This window comes from Aquila chrysaetos, chromosome 6 (assembly GCF_900496995.4).
Source record: "Aquila chrysaetos chrysaetos chromosome 6, bAquChr1.4, whole genome shotgun sequence".
In the NCBI taxonomy this organism is placed as follows: domain Eukaryota; kingdom Metazoa; phylum Chordata; class Aves; order Accipitriformes; family Accipitridae; genus Aquila; species Aquila chrysaetos.
The window spans coordinates 40,498,766-40,519,527 of record NC_044009.1 but is presented as its reverse complement, the minus strand read 5'-3'; the positions used below and the strand labels follow the sequence as shown (position 1 = coordinate 40,519,527).

The 20,762-nt window shown below is 38.2% G+C and overlaps 1 protein-coding gene across 33 annotated transcripts in view; it reads left to right on the top strand.

Annotated features, from left to right (window-relative positions):
- Nucleotides 1-20,762, top strand: part of CLASP1 (cytoplasmic linker associated protein 1) — a 197,955-nt gene that overhangs the window by 131,789 nt on the left and 45,404 nt on the right. For 14 of the 33 annotated variants that reach the window (XM_041124198.1, XM_041124186.1, XM_030017978.2 and 11 more), the window contains 9 exons: nt 3,429-3,491; nt 7,387-7,490; nt 9,995-10,018; nt 10,947-11,191; nt 15,407-15,470; nt 16,835-16,837; nt 17,066-17,229; nt 18,167-18,245; nt 19,252-19,395. In XM_041124198.1, the coding sequence (XP_040980132.1) occupies nt 3,429-3,491; nt 7,387-7,490; nt 9,995-10,018; nt 10,947-11,191; nt 15,407-15,470; nt 16,835-16,837; nt 17,066-17,229; nt 18,167-18,245; nt 19,252-19,395 (890 nt within the window). The remainder of the gene's footprint in view (nt 1-3,428; nt 3,492-7,386; nt 7,491-9,994; nt 10,019-10,946; nt 11,192-15,406; nt 15,471-16,834; nt 16,838-17,065; nt 17,230-18,166; nt 18,246-19,251; nt 19,396-20,762) is intronic. The other 19 variants (XM_041124188.1, XM_041124189.1, XM_041124196.1 and 16 more) reach the window with 3 other exon arrangements.

Below are 20,762 nucleotides of genomic sequence, written 5' to 3'. Positions count from 1 at the left end.
TACATGACATTGTCAACAATTGATTAACAACTTGCATGTGCAATTTTGTAGAAAACTTTTTCAAGCAGCCTGATGGAAAGGCTGAGGTTTTAAAGGAGCACCATTGACGTGCAGCTTAAGTGTACAGTACAAATAGAAAATCTCATTACACTTACCACATGCAGAAGTTTTTCTGCACATTGCTGAAAACAGCAGGATAGTTAATGTTTCTGATCAAATACCATATCATATATTCAACCAAATGCATTACTTGTTGTATGAAAGACTTGTTTGTCATCTTGGACATGAAATATAGTTGATCTCCAGGCCCTCCTCATTTATGTAGAAATTTCATAGCTGTGCATGTGGTATTAAAAGTGAGAAAGGAGGTCTTACAAATTTTGTCAAGGCTGAAGAATGGGTTTCCATGTTCTATTTTGCACGTAGTGACAAAATACAGGTGTATGATGTAGTGTGTAAGTGAAACATTGCATTTTGGGCTTAATTCTGCAACTTTCATCCAATAGTGAGAAAAGGTTATTAAAAATATAGACAGATGGGTAAAATTTTCCTGTTTGGTTCTCATACTTGATTAATGTACTGTACTTTAAATAATCTTTGAAACTTAGATGTTGTCGTTACTGATTTGGCTGTCAGTGCAGAGGCAAAAATCCCATTGATTTCAATGGTGTAGAGTGGAATCTTCAAGTTAATATTAGAGAGGCTTTGGGCTTCAAAATGTCATTATTTTGAGCTATATTGAGCTAGAAAATAATCTATTTACATTATCTGTAATATCTCAATTTTTGGTGAAAAATGGGAGGAGTTCAACTTAGCATTCAGAACTTGGTTCATAGCTCTTTAAGATAAATAGGTTAACTTTTTATTGATTAAATGAAGCTGATGATACCAGAGCCATAAAGGGATAGTAGATATGCAACTATCACTTGTTGTAGTTACCTGCCTAGCTTCAATTTTGGATGAAACTTTTTTTCTCCAGCCAAAGTGTATAAGCAGGCTGGATTTCAGGGTTAAGTCATCAGTTTTCTATGTCATTGTGCTGTGGTTTATTTTATTGAAAATACATTAATTGAAATACTGTCTTGAGCCTTTGTTCTAAAAAATAAATGCAGTGTACCAGAATCACAGTTGGTGTGAGTTTCGTACGCTACCACCACTACTGAGTCTGACTCATACACTGACTATAAATTTTCAGTTACAGATGTCTATTACATTGTTTGTAACAAACTTATTGTGGAGAGAGGGTCATTTCATTTTAGTTCATGATATTTAATTACCTGAAGATCAATGCATTTCTAGAAATACATTGTTACTATGTCAATAAGGTAATGTGGGGAGGAAGTAACAATATAATAGTAACAGAATATAGTTGTTTTCCTATTGTCTTTTTTCTTGTTTTTTTATTGAAATGCTTTAAGTTGAACATGTTCATGAACTGGCTAATTATGTAGTTTTTAATTCATCTGAAAGAAATTTATATAATTATAAATTTATTTATCAATTAAGCCAAAACAATATGATTCTACTACAGTATTTCTAGAACCCAATTAATCTTACATTAATGCTAAGATAATATAATCCTACTGTGCATGGTCTATTGTTGCTCATAAAGATTAACTTGTATATCAGTGAATTATACTTAAACTAGCTATATGTAAGTGATAGGATTCTTGCATTTAATGGTATTATGGCTAATGTCAATGCTGACATCCTGACCTTGCAAATTGCTCTGCTTTGTTTTGGGGCTGCTGTGCAGGTATGCATGTCTGTGCACCAAGCATCTTGCTTCCTAAGTTAGGCAACACCAGTGAAGAGTCACTCTACATGCAGCCTCCTTGCAGAGATGTGATTTTTGTTTTGTTTTGGTTTTATTTTTTTGTTTTGGTTTTATTTTTTGTTATTCCTGTTTCTTCATGGGTCTTGATCTTGAAGTGATGTCCACAAGGGCATAGCGGATGGCCTGGGAGAAAGCAATTGCAAGCTCAGGATCTTAATTGTGAGGTTCAGTCCATAATCCTGCACTGATCCTGAAAATCTTTCATGAGTTACTTATGGTGTCAGTGGGATGGTTCTCTTGAATAAATGCATGTGTTCTCCATAGTTAAAGACCACATTGACTATTCTGGATAGCTTTTAGTCAAGCTCTCACAGCTGGGAAAAAACTTAAATTTTATTTTTCTCACATTGCTGATTTCTATTTTATATTATTAGTATTTGTGTTTATGAATGCTTTGCCTTAAACAGAAGATTTAAAATTTTTCTACTGCACGTGAATATGCATAATTGACAAAGCCTATTGTATTAGAAGGTGATTCTACTTTATTTTTTCAGTTTCTTGACAGTACTAGTAATGATGTTAAAGCAACAAGGCCTTCAGTGAGTCTGTGGTGATTAATTGCTCAAATGAGCAATCAGTTTCTTGAGTCAGTTGGTTTGAGCTAGGTAAGGATGTCATTTCTAGACAATGAGGGAAAACCTCTTCAGAAAAACTAAATTTCTGTAATTTGGAAATAGCTCACCAGCTTTCCATTTGCTTTCATAAAGAACTCGCCTTTATGCTGAATCCAAGAATGGAAAACCTCTCCAAAAGCATTTTGTGATCAATGTGCTGCTGACAACTGGGAATTGAAGTGGGAGCTATATTTGGCTTGAGCTCTTCTGCTACTGTATGTGCTCTGTTGCTATTAACAATTTGTATACATGTGGTGTAATTCTAGATGGGTGTATGATGTGCATATTCAGATTATCTGTGCATGTACATACTTAGATTCAAGAAACATGTATGCAAAATTTGTTAAAAGCAAGGGACTTTCTGTAGTAGAAACAGCTATGATGTGTGTGTGTGTGTTTACTTGGAAAAGAAACCCAACCCAAAGACCTATATGCAGTGGTTGGCTGACCTCCCTGTATGACTCTTTCTACTTACGTGGTTACTCATTCTCTTTGTTAACGTTGGTTTTTTTTATGCATAGGCTAGAATGTTGTGGAAAAATACCTACAAGCACAATTCCTAACCATTCATCATGGCTTCACTTTGGGGTTTAGATCAGACACATCTAAATCCTGCTCTGTAGTTATGTGCTCCACGTTCTCATGATGGCCGTCTTCCAGATCTGTGGGTCTGGAATGTGACTGATGTGCACTGGGGTTTTTTTGCTGAACTGCACTTGGTTTGGGACTGTTACAAATGAGTTTTGTCATGCATCGTGTTTACGGTCATGGGGGTGGGGGTTGGGCTACAGACGGAGATGTCGCTGTTGGGGCTTGCACTGTATCTGTTATGCTTTCATATACAGCGTCATTTCCCTGTCACTATGAAACACCTTTACTGGTAGCGGTCACACGCATTGCCTTTGGATTGTGGCATTTTCTGTCTCGGGTTAAATGTGTGTTAATCCTGTGGGTGTTGCCATTCCTTCTACTTGCAGCTTCTCGACGTCATTCCAGGTCCACTAGTGCTCTCTCCACTGCTGATTCTGTTGGGCAGTCAGGTGAACAAGTGCTAACTGCATGAATCCGCTTCTTATACGTAGTCTTGTTTTACACCATCTTAACATTTGCTGTCATGTGCATCAGCCAGCACTTGGCATGTGCTTCTCACTGCTGTGGGGCTTTCTGTTCTGTTTTTGTTCAGTGTGGCTTTTTGTTTTGAATTTCATTTCTTGGATGTTTTTAATTTTATGTATTTTAGGAACATTGTGAACAGTGTTTAAACAAAGGGTGATCCAGGGCTTTCTCAATTCTCCTGTAAATTGGATCAGTTGTGCAGCATGGGCTAAATCCTGACTGATGCAGAGTACTTGCAACTTCTGTTTATACTTCCTCTTTAGCAGTGTAGCAGTTCCCAATGCCTAGGACCAGACCTAAGTGGGTTTCATCCCATTTATTACTAAATATTCTGGAGTCCTGTCTCTGTTAATGAAAGTTCTTTGTGGGATCCTCTCCAAAATACACAAGAACAGCAAGAATTAAGCACCTGATGAGTTTTCAAAATGAACTTTGGAGCATAACACATGCTGTTCCATCCTTCATATAATTCTGAAGGCCTTGTACATGGAAGTTGTTGAAAAAAATCACTCAATTTCACTGGGCTTTGCATCAGGAGACTAATGCTTACATATAATGAGAAAAATGTGCAGATTCCAGTTGCTTCTTCCCCACCCCTGTGCTGGATTCGCAGTTGTGGAGAACCTGTAACTCCCTTTGAAATCAGGATATTTCGCTGGGAGTCTTAAAAAGAAATGAATGAGGGCTGCGAGCTTTGGGACAATAGAGAATTAACTGTGGGGACAAAGATGATGTAGAAGATGAGGGCTTCAGTGTTTTCCTGGAGGCTAAAATTGTATAAGGAATTAGTGACACTGAAAGTTATTTAATTAACCCTCTTCAGGTAGGGAGTGAAATATATTCTGTTTCTCATAAGTCTAGTTAAATAGCTGTCACTTAACTAAAACTCTCAAAACACTTCCCTTATTGGGTTACTCAGCAGAAATGATGCAAGCTGATTTGACTGGCATTTTCCAAAGTAACAATTTGAATTTGTATTTAATAAAAATAATGAAATGATTTAAAATACCTTGATTGTAATTCAGATTTAAGCTTTGTTTGCATTCAATGTCCTGTGGTAGTCACTTCATGCTTGGTTCCTGTGGTTTGGTACAAAGCATAATCAAATTCTATATGGTTACCTGTGTCCTAAAGAAGGCCCAAATCTCCCTAAAAATGGCAAAATCGGCTCGAAAATGGTGCTTGGGAATTTTCACCAAGTTTGTAACAATATAATGAATCCAGCCAGGGAGACAAAGGAATGTGTCCAGAGCATACTCTACTTATTTCTTGCCCAGTAACATTGGGCTTGCCTGTACTGGTTATTCGTAGAGCCAAATGTGTTCGCAGCCCCACGTTAGAGATATGCCGAGATCTCTCCTAAGGTCTAACTTCTGCACTCGGGTATAGCAACAGTGTCTTGGGGAGAAGCCCAGAGTGACTTGGGTGTTATGAATTTAAAGATCACTGAAAGAAGTATTTCAGAAAATTCCTGATAGCCATGGAGACAGATAAAAGCCAGCATGCCACACTGTACTTAATTTGTTAAAAAAAAGCTCAATTTTGTTTCTTAATGCTGGGTATTTAAACTGACCTATAATTGAATTACTTTGTCATTCTGTTCTTCATTTTAAAAAACAAAACCCAAACTATCTTCCCTTTTCTAATGTAATACTAAATTTACGTGGACATAAATGACAATGGTATTTTTTGCTGCTATGTTATTTCAAAAGTTAAAGCCAAACTCTGATCTCAGTAACACTTGAGTAATGTCATTGAGTTGGGTTTAAATATAAAACTGAGTCCAGAACTTGTCTCAACATTTACAGCTCTTGTACTGCATCAGATATCATTTACACTTAGGTAAATACTTGTCTTCTGTACATCTTTCTAGCGTATAGCTCTGTAGTAGTGACTTTAGTTTCAATCGGACCTAATGCGTTATCTTCTCTGCGCTTCTATTAAGAGTGTACAGATCTTTCCATTTTAGGAATGAAGCACTGTTTCACCTAAATATTTGAAATGATTCTACAACCCAAGTGCATTAAAAAAGGGGATAGTAATAACACATACAACTTTTATTTCTTTGTGAAATGTCATAATTTGATTACTTTTTGGCAGTAGTTCTAAGAAGTTTGTTTTTTTTTTTTCCCCCCTTGTAATGTGTTTTGTAGAAAACGTGCTTTTGTTGTAAATCAGAAATGTCTTGTCTGGGTACATCACTGAGAAACAGTAAATTTTGATAGATAACACTTCTATTTGAAATAAATACTATTATTCAGGTTTTTGTTTTTGTTTTTCCTCAAAATACTTCAGATTTTAAAAATCTTCCCTATTTCCCCATAGTAGCTTAATCTCTGACACACTTATGTAAAGCTTTGGAATTAGGACAGCAGACTGGCAAACTTCAGTCTTTGATTTAAATTATACATGTCAGTGTGAGCTAATTGCTTAAAAGATATTTCAGTGCAGTAGGTTTTTAAAGAAGAAAGCAATGAAGTTTCGTGATAAGCGCACTGTTTTTCCTGAAAAATACAGTAAGCTGCTGAATATCGTGTTTGACCACAGTTTTGTGGAAATCCACGATAATAGTTACGCATTTTGATAAATAGTATTTTTCCTTTGTTAAATTAAATATAGGTGAACTAATAAAAGACCTGTGCGACTAGATCCCTCTCTCTTGCTGCTTGATGACTATCTCTAGTGTGGACCAGCTGAAGGTCTATTAAATGGGTTCATGCAGCTTGATTTGTGCACCATTGAATTTGGGGGCAAAACTCTTATTGGCACGTGTGGGTGCAGGGGACAGAGGTGTAAGGTATGTCCCAGGAGGGATATTCCCAGTCCTTCTTGAGCAAAGACAAGCCCACATGGAAATAAAAACTTGGAATGCCAAAACCAATCTCTTTCTCCTTATAGACCAAAGTCAGGATCCCAGTAATATGGGATATATACTCAGGTCACTGATTCTGTCATATCGCTGCTAGCATGCCTTTTTGAATCAGGCCTTTGCCCAAAGAAACTAATTTCAGTAACTTTTTTGGTAGACTGGGCAAATGGTAAACTAATTAGTATTAGGAGTGTAAATGGCATTTTAGACTCAACCCTGTTGCTTTGGATGTCATTAAGAGCTTTGCCATCAAATTCAAAGGGAGAAAGATGATATTGTTTGATCAAAAAAAAATCAATTTTGATATATCATAGAACTTTTAAATGGTATTTAAACTGCTTCTCAAGAACTGTAATAAAACAAAAATTGGAGTCACTTCACAAGCAAATAATAAGCCTTATTTTTATACTGTGGGGCATAGGGGGATGTTCTACTGGTTAATCAAGCCTTGAGATATAAAATAGGTTAATCCGGTGCTGCTAGTCTCGCATCCTTGCCTGAGAAAAAGCTGCAGGATGGACGAGTGCTCAGGTATTAACATGTTCTGACACTGGGCATGATTCTGTCTCTCTGAAGTTAATGAGACGCTTTCTCTTGATTTCTGAGTGCCAAATTGGGACCAGCATGTCTGCCTCTGACATTAAAATAAAACTTTGAAACAATTTCTGTGTAAAAAGAAACATTAAATAGATACCCTGCTTCCCAGCTTAAAAAAAAAAAAAAAAAAAAAGTTGCCCCGAGGATCCAAAATTGTCTCTGGGGCCCAACAAACAATAGTTCATTTCTTACTCTAATGGCAAACTCTCTAGAGCTGTGGATAAAAGAGTGTTTAGTGGAAAAGCACTGTGAGTTCCCAGAGCCTGTGGGGATAGCTGCTCGGGCACCTGATTAGGATTCCAAGTGAATGTGAATTCATTTAACAATCCCTTTCAATGTTGTCTTTTGTGCAGACCGGTTTGGACTTGGACAGCCAGGCAGGATGCCTGCTTCTGTGAATGCCATGCGAGTCCTGAGCACAAGCACAGATCTGGAGGCTGCTGTGGCCGATGCACTGGTAAGAGGAAAAATACAAAATGCTTCCGACACCGGAAAGTGGCTTAAAGTTACCTGTACGTACGTTCTCCTCTTTCTTAATAGCTTTGTTCTGTTTGTGCCAGTGTCTGATACTGTAGAGTTAGCTACCTTTTGCTGTTTTGTCTTTGGGTGTATCGGCAGCAATATTTGTTTCCTTATTCCATGTTGGTTCTCCACAGTTGTTATCAAACAGACTGCTGTGGCTCAGTGCTAGAGTGCAGGACAGGTTGAATGAGCTGATCGTCTTTCACTTGGCTGCTAGAGGATGTACAAGGCACTGTGGGGGTGCTGGGGATTCATCAATCCCATTACCTGCATGAAGACTTTGTCAGAAAAACACAGTGTTCTCTGTTAATGTCAGTTCCTGATCAGGTTTCAACAAGAACTGAGACTTTCACAAGTTCCTGCCCTGTGTTATTTGCACCTGGCTAGATACTTGGGTCAGCTCATAACTTGCCTTGCATGTATTCCGTACCATCTCATGCAGTTAAATTGAAGTGTATTTGTCTAATTTGCTGCTAGTACTTTCAAACATTCAGTGCATTTCCAAGTAAATTTATTGTCATTTTTTGAAATTGTGTTTTCCTGTATGATCTTACTGTACTATAATATCTCTCGGCTAGAAACCAGAAAGTGTTTTCTGCTCTTCAGAAGACAAGTGTTGAGATAAGCCTGGATTAAGATTTACCTGGAGTGTTTGGGGGAGAGGATGTGTAGAGGCAGGAGAAGTTATTGTACAGCATTAGCTGGGTAACAGTGTACCTTGGGTCTTCTCCAGCTCTAGACCTGAGCTGAGGAGGATTTTCTGATGTATCTTGAGATAGATATCTCGGATCTCTCGGATCTCTCTTTACAGAGAATGAACAGTGTCCTCAGTTTGTGGCAGATGTCCTTTTTCCATTTCCTAGTTCACTTTCCTTAGGGATGTCTAACATTTTCCTTTTTATATTTGATTATCACCCAGCTCATGTCACCTCCATTTCTAGATGATTATTAGAGTACTCCTAGAGAAACATCACTCTTTATAAAATCTACCTTTCCATTAAAAAAAAAGTATTTGTGAATAATATAAAGGTAGGACGGTATATAATAGATGGCACTGTTACATTTAGTGGGCTGAAGCATTAGTGTGCATTTTTCATTACCAAATACAATAGCTTGTGAGTCAGTTGCTGTTCTCAGCACTTCAAATTTGCCACCAGAGCAGTTCAGGGCATAATTATAGGTGATGGTTTGCCTGCGTAAATGAAATCAGGCTGTATCCCTGAATGTGAGCAGTTGCTGAATACACATTTCTTGAGGGAGGAGAGGATCAGTGTTTCAATTCACTGCTGATCACTGATGTGACTTAATCTTCAGCTAGACTTACAGAGTTCCCTTCTAAATATTCCAGTCCTTTAAAGTAAATAACATTATACTGGAATGTTAAAATCTTAAAGGATTGAAGACTTAAAAGGGAAATCCTTAAGTCTAACTGGAAACTAAGCAGTGCTGCTGACTTGGTTGATCAATATGAATTTGTATGACTTTAGGGTATGCAACGTGATCTTGTTGTCCCCTTTTTTCCCACCACCCCAATTTGCTCTTTTTCTTGGTTGTCTTACAACAGGCAATTTACAAACTTGGTTTAGGCTCTTTTTGAGAGAGTAATGTGATGCCAGTTTTTACCCAGCAGCCTTGTTTTCAGAGGATTATTCTTTTCCCTGTAGTAGGAATGAAAAGAACTTCTCCAAAGATGGATTCAGCCAAATACTCAGTTTAAACAAAAAACAGTGGGTCATTCTGTGACCTCTACTCCCTGTGTACAATTCGCGTTGGATCCACTGCTTCTGTTCAAGAGCTGGACTTGGCCTAAACCCACAGTGTCTGTACTGGGAATCAGTGCTCAGATCTGTCAGAAGAGCTCAAAGAGTGATGGAAACTTTGGCATTAACTAAGGCCTTTAAGCCAGGGGTGCCAGCCAGGGGGTCTTAAAAGAAGCTAAGCTTCAAAAAAGTGCGGTGTAAGAACTGCAGGTTGAAAGAGAACTTGGTTAAGTGAAGTTGATTAAATGTGCAGTACTGTAGATAGTGGTTTCCTGACATCAGAATTTCTTTCCAAGACTCTAAAATCTACTATCTAAAAAGCTACTAATAATATGTGGGGAAATAAATCATTACCAAAAACTCTGGTATCTTCCAGAGCAGCGTTTCTGAAAAGTAAGCAAAGAGGTGCTGTATATAGATCTGTCATAAAAAAACTTATTAACAGATAATCTCACTTCCAAGCTCCCTAATGGAAATTGTAGGCTATATGAGTAGAGCAACAGTTAGGAGATAGTGTCAGATGTCATTATACCCACTTTTATTTTGCGTAAACTGTTTTTTTATTTTATTTGCTAAGACACATTTGCTATACGTTTTTGTTGCAAAAACAAACCCTACATAAGCTTCTGACATAATTCTCTATGCTTTTTCCCACCCTTCAATATTTTCCTGCCTACAGCTCTTAGGAGACTCCAGGAGCAAGGTACTAGTGCTTTCTTGACTTTTTATTTCTACTTTCCAACTTTCCCCACCCTGTTGCTAACGCCCATGATACTGCACTTGAGTTAATTTCTACGCTTCAATCCTGCAGTCCTAGTGGAAGCAAAACTCTGCTAGATTCACAAGTCCAGGAACTGCAGGACTGGACACTGGAAGGAATTCTATAGCAAACACTTTAGAATATAGACAATCTGTTTCCGATACGTTGTCTCATCAGTTCTGTTAAGGTTCATTTAGGAGTTTGTTTTGTAGTATAGCATACAATTTGTTTTGCTACCATAATAATTCTAATATCCCTTTCTAAGGATCAAAATTGTCAGAGATGTACCTAAGGGAATCAGGTCCTCTAATGCCATGCTATGGAAATGAGTAGGATTTGAGTACTCAGCTCCCTTAGCCTCTAGAAAAACCCTAGCCCAAACTAACAGAAATTGTCATCTCCTATATCCCAGTGCATTTCTAGAGTCACTTCATTATCAACATCAAAGTGACTGTGCATGCCAGCACAGAATCCTTCAGCTCTTTCTTCCTTATCTTTATATTTTTTCTTGAAGTAGAGGTTGTATCATCATAGAATCTGTAACAATGGAACTGACCATTATTGACAATAAAACAGCATATGATTTCATTACCAGTAGTTAATTCCACTGTACATAAATTTCTCACTTTCATGCTGGGAAAGGCAGGCCCTGCTCCCCTTAGTCACTCAGATAGTCTCATTGAAATCAATAGGATCTGTCTTGCTCTACTGTGAGAGGTAAGCAGGCAGTGCTTGGTGACGTCTTTAAAACAGTTATGTCACTATAACGATAGCATTAGTCTTCATTTTAGTGGTTACGGATAGAATGATTTTCTTTTGGCATTGATAAAACTATATATAACTTACTAAGTCTGAATTTCCCCTTTTCCAGAAAAAGCCAGTGAGAAGAAGATATGAACCCTATGGGATGTACTCCGATGATGATGCTAACAGCGATGCATCAAGTGCTTGCTCGGAGCGCTCCTATGGTTCCAGGAACGGGGGCATTCCACACTACCTGCGGCAGACTGAAGATGTGGCAGAGGTCCTGAACCACTGTGCCAGCTCCAACTGGTCTGAAAGGAAAGAGGGGCTCATAGGTCTTCAGAACTTACTGAAAAGCCAGCGGACACTGAGGTGACCTTGATGGTTTTATAGTGTTAGTCATTCATGAGAGATGCCTAAAGTCTGGAGTCAGTAATACGTACTTGCCTTATGGAGACAGATAGTATCTTTCACAGCTCTGAAGGCTTTGTCTCCACAATGTGGGACTTTAATTACTTTTGGAAAAAATTTCTGCTGTCATCAGTGTAATTTGTGTTAAATTTGTAGCAGTAATGTAGAAAGGACTGAGGTAAGCATGCTGTCTTCTCTTAGCCTTCCTTTGTCTCATGAAGACCTCCAATGGTAGGTGCTTGTTGCAGCACAGTGAGATTTCCCACAATGATGGTATTGTAAATGCGCTCAAAGGGTGGTACCGTTTTTACATTAGTCTGTTTGAACTTTCAGTATTTTCTTCCCCAGCAACTTGGTAGGTGAAACAAACACTCACTGCACTTAACTCTAAAATGATTCAGGGTGTGTGTGTTTCAAAGATGAGATCAGACGATGCTCTCGGTATGTTGGGTATACTTTGACTCTTTATGAAGGCTGTGTTAGGTATAATTATAGATATTATTTGTAACTCTTAAAAAAATCTTCTATCAGAAGCTTGAGTCTCCTATAAATGGTGTAGTTTATAACGTAGAGGGAAGTTTCTTAGGGCAATGAAGTAGGTGTACCAACTCTGAAACTTTGCTTATGGTAGGAGAGGCAGACCTTCTTCCCTTGTTGAAAGCCACAATAAACCCTTCAAACACCTTTGGCATGTCACACGTTAAAACACATCTTAAAATTACCCAATAGTCATGTGGAAGCTTCATATGGCCACAGGTCACGTTAACTAAAGTCAACTGGCTCTCGGGCCATAGACTTTTCACCCTTAGTTTATGGTGAAAGTATTTGGAAACAAGCTGTTTATCTCTTGGTTCCTTTGAAGATAACATTCACAAATAGCTGTGATGTTTTTATTTTCCTGTTGTGAATATTATGCATTTAAATTATGACCAAGTTTATAAGTGGTTGTTGTACGGTTTATAGCCTACCTACTTGGATTTGCACAATTGTTTCCATTTTAAAAGGCCTTCAACCTGGCTGAAAATATTTGGTGGTTCATGTTAACAGACTGAATGAAAATGTACTGAGAGCAGGCCTGGGAAGGTTATTCTCTTGCCATCATAAAAATATTCTACCACTTAACATGATGTGGTACAGTCCTTAAGTGGGAAGTGCTACAGGTTTTTAATATGGGTAGTTAGAGTCTCTAGATCAGAGATGCTTTTTGATGTGGTCTATTTACAAGTCTTTTAAAAGATAATTCCCACTTGTATGCTGTCTTTTTTCTTTATTTTAATGAACTGTCTGGAGAAACTGTGACACCTCATGTACTTGTATGAAAAAGCTGGGTGAGACTTTGATTTTGCCACAAAGGTGTGTGAGGATTATAAACAACGCTTCGAGTGCTGTTGGGGATAGTTCCAAGGGAGGAAACGCTGAGAAGGTTGGGTGATGGGCTGTTACCCAGATCAGTAGCTCTTAGCAGAAATGCCGGTAGAATTAAACTATTATTTCCAACCCTGCTGGTTGCAGTGTTCGAACTGTACTGCTGTCACTAGTCCCTCAAGCTAGCAAGTTCTCTTAGCTTTGGTCCTGAATAATTTATAAACCTGTCCCAGAAACTACACCCCTGGAGAGTTATTTTTTTAATTTGATACTGGGTTTAGTTTTCTAGATTATATTTCATTTTGGTTTGCTTTTAGTCTGCTTCCTCCTTGATTCAGGGTTGATCTGGTGCCCATTCTAATGATTAGATTTTATCATCTTGTTTGTTCCCACGGCATCTTGCAGAACATCATCAAGGTCATTAGTCCAAGGAGCAAGTCTGTCCTGTCTTCTGATTAAACCTGATATATTCTGTTGTGGTGTAACAAGTTTAATAAAAGGCAGTGATGTGGCTAGGTTTTCTTTAGTACTCCGAACTGAAAGATGGCTGATCTTATATTAGATGGGATTTGCATATCCAGAAAGATGTGCATGCAAAGTGGTATGGTGCTTACCTATCCTCTTTGTTTCGTACAGCTTCATGTGGCCTAGTTCTCTAAGGGCTCCCCATAAGGTCTTCTAGATAAAACAAGGCCAACAAGTCCCTTAAGGAAATGTTCTTTCACTGCCTGTTTCAGTTTAGTACTTGCATTGTTACCTCGGGTCCATGAGCTTTTAGAAGGAGACATGCTTATACTTGCTGCCTTCATGTAACCTTTGTCCAGAAAGAAAATTTGTTAGAGTAATAAGTAAGGGTTCATTCAAAGAGCTGCAATCTGCATGAAGTCAGGAGAGCGTTGTAGAGTAATCTTTTTGAGACTGTGCGGTCTTATCTTGAATGAAGCTGACAGCTTGTTGTGGTGTTGTTACAAAGACTTTTTCCTCTACATCAAACTCTTAAGACCATTGGTTTTGTGCCCTTCTAAAATTTGGTCAGCCTTTCATGCATAGATTTATTTGAAAAAATGTCCTGTACTACTTATAAACAAACTAACATAAAATACCTGTAGAGTAGTAGCATATTCTGCCCTGTTCTTTGAAGCTTATTTTGAGAGAGATATGTTGGTGGACTATAGAATTAATGTCTTTCTGGAAAGAGGGTACCCGTAGTCAAGACCTGAATTGCTGTTCTCTGAGCAATCCATGTGCATTTCACTAGTTGCTGTGGTTTCATAGTAACTGAAAAATCTCTAATTGCATCCTAACTGTCTTGCTCTGTTTTTCTTTGCACAGTAAACAAGCAAAACTTCTGCATTCTTTGGCAGTTTGCCTTGCAGGAAAACTAAGACTCATATTTTCAAGACATGGCAGATAAGAGCTTTGGCACCAAACAGTTCTGCATTTGACTCAAACTCAGTATCATATGAAAGGGACCCTGTTGTGCTTTAACCCCAGCCAGCAACTAAGCACCACCCAGCTGCTCACTCACTTCCCCCCCACCCAGTGGGATAGGGGAGAGAATTGGAAAAAATGTAAAACTTGTGGGTTAAGATAAGAACAGTTTAATAGAACAGAAAGGAAGAAACTAATAATGATTATAATAATAATAAAATGACAATAATAATAATAAAAGGACTGGAATATACAAAACGAGTGATGCACAATGCAATTGTTCACCCGCTGACCAATGCCCAGTTAGTTCCCGAGCAGTGATCCACACCGCCCCCCCACAGGCCAACTCCCCCCAGTTTATATACTGGGCATGACATCACATGGTATGGAATATTCCTTTGGCCAGTTTGGGTCAGCTGCCCTGGCTGTGTCCCCTCCCAAGTTCTTGTGCCCCTCCAGCCTTCTTGCTGGCTGGTCATCAGAAGCTGAAAAATCCTTGACTTAGTCTAAACACTGCTTAGCAACAACTGAAAACATCAGTGTGTTATCAACATTCGTCTCATACTAAATCCAAAACATAACATTATACCAGCTACTAGGAAGAAAGTTAACTCTATCCCAGCCAAAAACAGGACAGACCCATACATCATTCTTTCTTCCCCTGGCATAAAAAGAACATTACTGAGCACCTAATAATTTCTTACTAATAGGAACTTAGATTGTGCCTTAATTTAATTATCTTCTGACTTACTAGGTTGCCCACTTGATAATCTGGCTTCCATTTCTATATATTTGTCTCCTCAACGTGCCTTCTGTCAGCCTTTGGAGTCGGTTCTGGTATCTGTTAATACTGTGTGATTCTAGACTGATTTCACTGAGGCAACTGAGAGTTTAGACCGAAATATTTATGATTAGTATATACTCAAACAGCATGAAAGTTCTGATTTTGCTTGAAAGTTTGAATTCCCTGACACAAAGGACACTTGAGAAACCTATGCCTAGGCTGCAGAAGACCCTGTGTTTCAGTGAGTCAGCAAGCTTGACACAGGCAGAAAGCGAATACCTCCCAAATGTGCACATTTCAAGTTGTTTTCTGCAATCCAGAATATAGAAGAAAATAGAAGCAGCAGAAAATACAAGTGTCTGGCTTATGATTTTTAAAAAAAAAAGTTTATTAGATTTCTTGATGTAAGACTGGTATTCCCAGCAGTTAAACTGGAATGTCAGTTAAGGCTTTGCCCAGATACAGAGTTTTCAGAAGTGTGACCCAAGTAACATTAAAATAAAGAAGGTTAAATCTTTCAGCTGTTAATATTTATTAGCTTTTTTGCTGCAACTAAAGCTTTAGCATTAATATAATGTTTTATTTATGTATTTTAGCCGAGTCGAGTTAAAAAGGCTATGTGAAATATTTACTCGCATGTTTGCTGACCCTCACAGCAAGGTAAGATCACAAAGACTTGGCTCGCTCTCTTACATTACCATGTGTGCACATTTGACACTGTTCCAAGATGAATGCTTTGTATTTCTACCCCTGCCATCTGCTGGGGGAAAACTGGCATTTATAAATCTCCTTGATTTTTATCTGTTCTACAATGAAGGGTTGTGTCTCAGTCTCTCTTATCTTGCTAGGAACTGGTTACTGTGTGCTTCCCAAGGAGCAGCCTAATGCCTTTCAGATGTCAGCTCCTGGAGCGCGAAGTTCAGTTTTACCTGTACTTCTCTAGGGAGTGTATTGGTGATACACAGTACAGTGGGGTCCGTGAAGGGTAATACGTCATAGTTCAGCATCATGGTCACTGGGGTTTGTGTATTTATGTATACAGCTGAGAGCAGTACAAGGCCTCACTGTTCTGGATCTCATAACTAAAGTCTCTAGTATAGCCACTTTGCCTTCTTTATAACACTGGCCTTTGAAGTTAAAGGTTGTGACGTTAATTTACAGACATCTCTTAAAATGAAATAGGCTAGGGAATGGGGAGGTTGTGCCCAGAGGCGTGTTCAGACCCAGTAGTCTTCTGTGGACAGATAAGTGGGAGCAGGGAGAGGGGAAAAGGGAGTTTTGTGCCCTTTCCTGAGGAGGTTTGCTGGTTGAGGGCAACCAGTAATGGCTGGGTAAAAACATTTGCCGTTGGGTTAAATAATAGTTTGAGAAAGAATAAGTTGTATAAATGTTTGTACTTCAGACCACTTGGTAAACGAGTTTTAATAAACAGTTACAAGGAAATCCCTGGGCTGGCATAGTTGCCTGTCACGGGTCTTGGTTGAAGTGTGCATTTTTGGCCGTAATTATAGTCTGGACCAGCTGTCCCACAGGCCTTGCCAAGCGTGGGAGTTCCTACCTGTAAGGTCTTAATGTTTTGGTTCTCAAAGGTTCAGTATGTGTCATGGAAAGGGTGAAGGTGTGGCTATTTGTTTACAAAATATTTCCTATTTCTGAGTAAGGTGAGGGTTGATTGCGCACTGGACTCAAGTATGTCCTCTGTGGCAGTGGTGACCTGTCCTCTGCACTGCTTTTATAGAATTACTGCTACAACTCATTAGCTGTGGTGTTAAACATATGTAAACTTTGTTACATATAAACATATGTTACTTTCATGACTGAGGAGACTAGATCTGATCCAAGGTATATAATGGTTAAGTAACTCGGCTGAGAAGAGATTGTGTTTTAAGAAAATGTAAACTTTCAATGAATGCATCTTTTATCTGTTGACAAACTGCATCCGAACAACCAGCCTAGATCACTATGTGTGCTAACGAGTGGTTTGTTTTGTTGCATGGCCTGCTTTGCTGTGGAATTCACAACAGAGAGTAAGTGTATTCTACCCCCTTCCTTCATTCGTTTTATGTGGTATTTTAATACGACACATTTTAGACATCTGATTTTTTTTCTCAGAGCAATGTAGTCACTAAAATAATTCATTCATGAAACTGTCTATAACAAAATCATCCTGAAACTCAGATTGTAACCCCCTCCCCTTTGATTATTTTTTATTTAAAGCACTGTATTCCTTTTTGTGACACTTGTTCTGTTTATAGGTCTTCAGCATGTTTCTGGAAACCCTGGTTGATTTCATCATCATTCATAAAGATGACTTGCAGGATTGGCTTTTTGTTCTCCTGACCCAGTTGCTAAAGAAAATGGGAGCAGATTTGCTGGGGTCTGTGCAGGCAAAAGTTCAAAAAGCTCTGGATGTCACCAGGTAGAGTACTCTGATGGCAAATGTTATGGAGGTTTTTGCAGGATTACAGGAAGGCATCTGATGAATGTTTTAGAAACCCAGCAGTGCCATATATTTTGAGGGCTCAGTCTTGATGAATACCAGAATAAAGGAGAACAAAGTTATGTCACGGTTTCAAGCACTGAATGGAAAAGGCCTGTCTCTTCTAAATAGATCACTTTAAAGCATAACATTTAAAATGTGTAACTGATTAATTTTGTTAATTTGTTTTTTTGGTGTGCATGTGCTTAGATATTGATTTTCTTTTTGATTGATGGAAAAAAAAAATACTTGCAGTGTTCAGAATATGAATAGTGCTTTACCACAAAGTTCAGAGCATCTTTCATGTTGTTCAAACAGCAAATAATGGTAATGTCAGGATAAGACCTTGAATGCTACTGCGATGTGCACACCAACTCTGTAGTCCATGTTCTTTTCTAAGGATGTCCAACACAGGATGCTGTTAGAAAAAAGATTGGTTCATCCTGGAAATAGGATAATTTAAAAAAAAAAAAAAAAAGTTGTAGTAACAGGAGCAAATAGGATAGAGTAGGGAAAAAGAAGAGAGAAATCAAAGCCAGGTATGAACTCTGAGGACAAGATAAACCAGGCTGCTACTAGAGATAAGGGAACAAAGCACAGCCTGAAATGAAGGAGTGGATGGGTGTGCCAAAAGCTGGATAAGTGTACAGAAAGCAGATAGAGTAACAGTGTGTAAAGGTATTGATTTAGCCCTTTTCTCCAGTATTAAATTAGTAACTAGCTAATCCTTAGACTTGGAGTTTCTCTGGTTGATGGTAAAGTTAAGAAGAAAAGCATGATAGGTGTTGAAATCTGTTGTGTAAGCTTTAATGTATCGAGTTAATTTAGTCCTGAAAATTTGTTGCATCATATTTTTGCCTTTGTTTTCTTTGGACAGGGATTCTTTTCCATTTGATCAGCAATTTAACATTTTGATGAGGTTTATTGTAGATCAGACCCAAACACCAAACCTGAAGGTCAGTATCAAAAGCCTTTTCACTAAAGCATCAACGTGGTTGTCTTAGCTTGCCATGTCAGGCATACTCTAAAGCATAGACTCATGATAAGATAACTTACTGTAAGTACCTGCACGATATAGGAATTATATCGGTAACTTTGATTAACTCTCTTGTTCTCCGTTTTAATAAATCTAAATATCTTTAAAATAGGGCCCTATAGCTCATCACAAGTCAGTAAGAGTTGGGCTTTAAGCACACTGGAACGTATTAAAGTTTAGACATGGAAAATTTCTTTTCACCCTGGTCTTGGTGGGAAGAAAACCTGATTGTGCAGGACAGAAGGGAGCAGACCCTGTCTGAATGGCTGGGAAGTTGGGATTCTAGGCACACCTTAACAAGTACTTGTTGCACAGATCAGACATAGCATGTGTAGGGTTTGGAGAAAGGAAAAAAAACAACAACAAAAAATAATCAGAGCTTTCTGTTACTGAATCCTCCCAAAGGGATACTGTTGTGCAGACTGTTTTTCAGGAGGTTGCTGTTTCAAGGCTATAGAAACACTGTAAAGTCTGGAAGTAATACACATTTATCTTCCAGAGACAGGAATATACAGGATGCCAAATGACTCAAGTGTTCTTTCTTCAGTCTCCCAAATTTTGTGTCTTTGGAGACTCCAGCATCAAGCATTTGGTTTGAGACCAAAAGCTATGGTTTGGCATCCAGAACAATAACTGCTGGTGGAAACAGCGTGATGGTGTACTGATTTGCTTATGCAAACACACAAGCAGACACATGTATTTCAAGCTAGTTCTGATATTTCATTGCGGACTTTTACTACACAAAATTTATCCTGGGTAGAAAGTGGCTCTTGATTTTTTGAAACATGACATAGAGACATGTCACAGGGATATTTATTTTTCCCCCATGTGACATGTCTTGTCAATCTGTAAAGGTATCTGTTTATTATAGGATAAATCCATCTTTGCTAGCACGTGAGCTTAACAAATCCCTTTTCACTTCTCAGGTAAAAGTTGCTATCCTGAAATATATTGAGTCCTTGGCAAGACAGATGGATCCAACAGACTTCGTGAACTCCAGTGAGACAAGACTTGCTGTATCTAGAATTATCACTTGGACAACAGAACCAAAGAGCTCAGATGTGAGAAAGGTAATAAGCCGGGATGATGAAGTATTTGCAGTAATTATTGTTCTTCCCCAAAAACCCCCAAACCCAACAAAAAAAGTCATAAAGGCAATGAAAAATTCAGTGATTAGATTCTAATGTAAAAAAAAAAAGGATTTTACATACTTTACTGTCCAAACCAAATTGCTAATTCAGTGAAGACATGTTTCTGAAGCATGTCTTCGTATAGTTTTTTTTTTCCTAGTAGGTACTTAGCTGTGTGACTTTATTTACTATTACTGTGCAAAATGAGATCATAGTTTGAAAATGTGCTTTTTCTTGAGCAGTCTGGAAATATCTCTAGGTTTTTGTTTATTTAGGTGAAGGCTCTCTGCTTTGTAGACTCAAATGAAATCCAGCACAACTTCTGTGTTATAATATTGTTAAAAGAAAGTAAAAGAATCAGTAAGCTGCCAGGGGCTCTCAACTCTTTTAAGAGCTGTGTGTTTATCTCAACCTGGAAAAAATTGACACATTTAGGTCAGGCCTGGGTAATAGAGTTACCTTGTTCTTTATCTTGCTCTAGATGCAAGTGTCAGGCAAGCTAAAATGGGGCAGATAGTGATACTCGTCTCTCCCAAGAGAAAAGTGAGACTTAGCTTTATGTACCTGGTACCTGTAACACAATTTAAAACTACCTTCTCTTCCCATCCCAGATGTAGAAATAGATTCCAGTAGGAGTTGAAGGCTTTGAGATGTACTTGGATTTAAAAAACCAAAACACTTTAAGCATTTCAAAATGTAAGAATTGTATATTTTTACATTCTACATGCACTTAAAATGTTGAATTAATACTAGAATAATATATTATAACTTTGGAAATAAGAAAATTATTTTTGCTATTAGTGATTATTTGGTTCTGCTTGAAAAATCACTGGGTATCAAAGGTGCTGCAACTGCAGCATTATCTGATAGCTGACACAAGGCTTCAAAGAAGCTTTTTGGGTATCTACTGTTTGCTTTCTGACATACAGCTGATTGGATCTAGAGAAAAATGTCTTATCCTCTTTTCTGAAGACTTTCTGCAGACATTATTTGCACCAGTGTGACTGAAATTTGCTTCTGCGAGATAGTCTGCCTCAGAAAAAAAGGTTTACTTTAAATGCTGGACTTAGATCTGGAATAATGTGTTTCCATTTTGATGCTTCCATGTACAAAGAAAGAATTAAACAGGCAAAGAAGCTACTTCTCTGTTACAGTTCAAGTAAACCTCAAGCAGTGTACCCTGGTGGCCTGTGAGAGGGAGTTGTGATTAATTTAAGTAGAAATATACATCAAAAAGCAAAATCTCTGCATAGTGCTCGGCAGAAGAAATATTTCACCATTAGGGGTCATCATTGCTGCATGCAAAA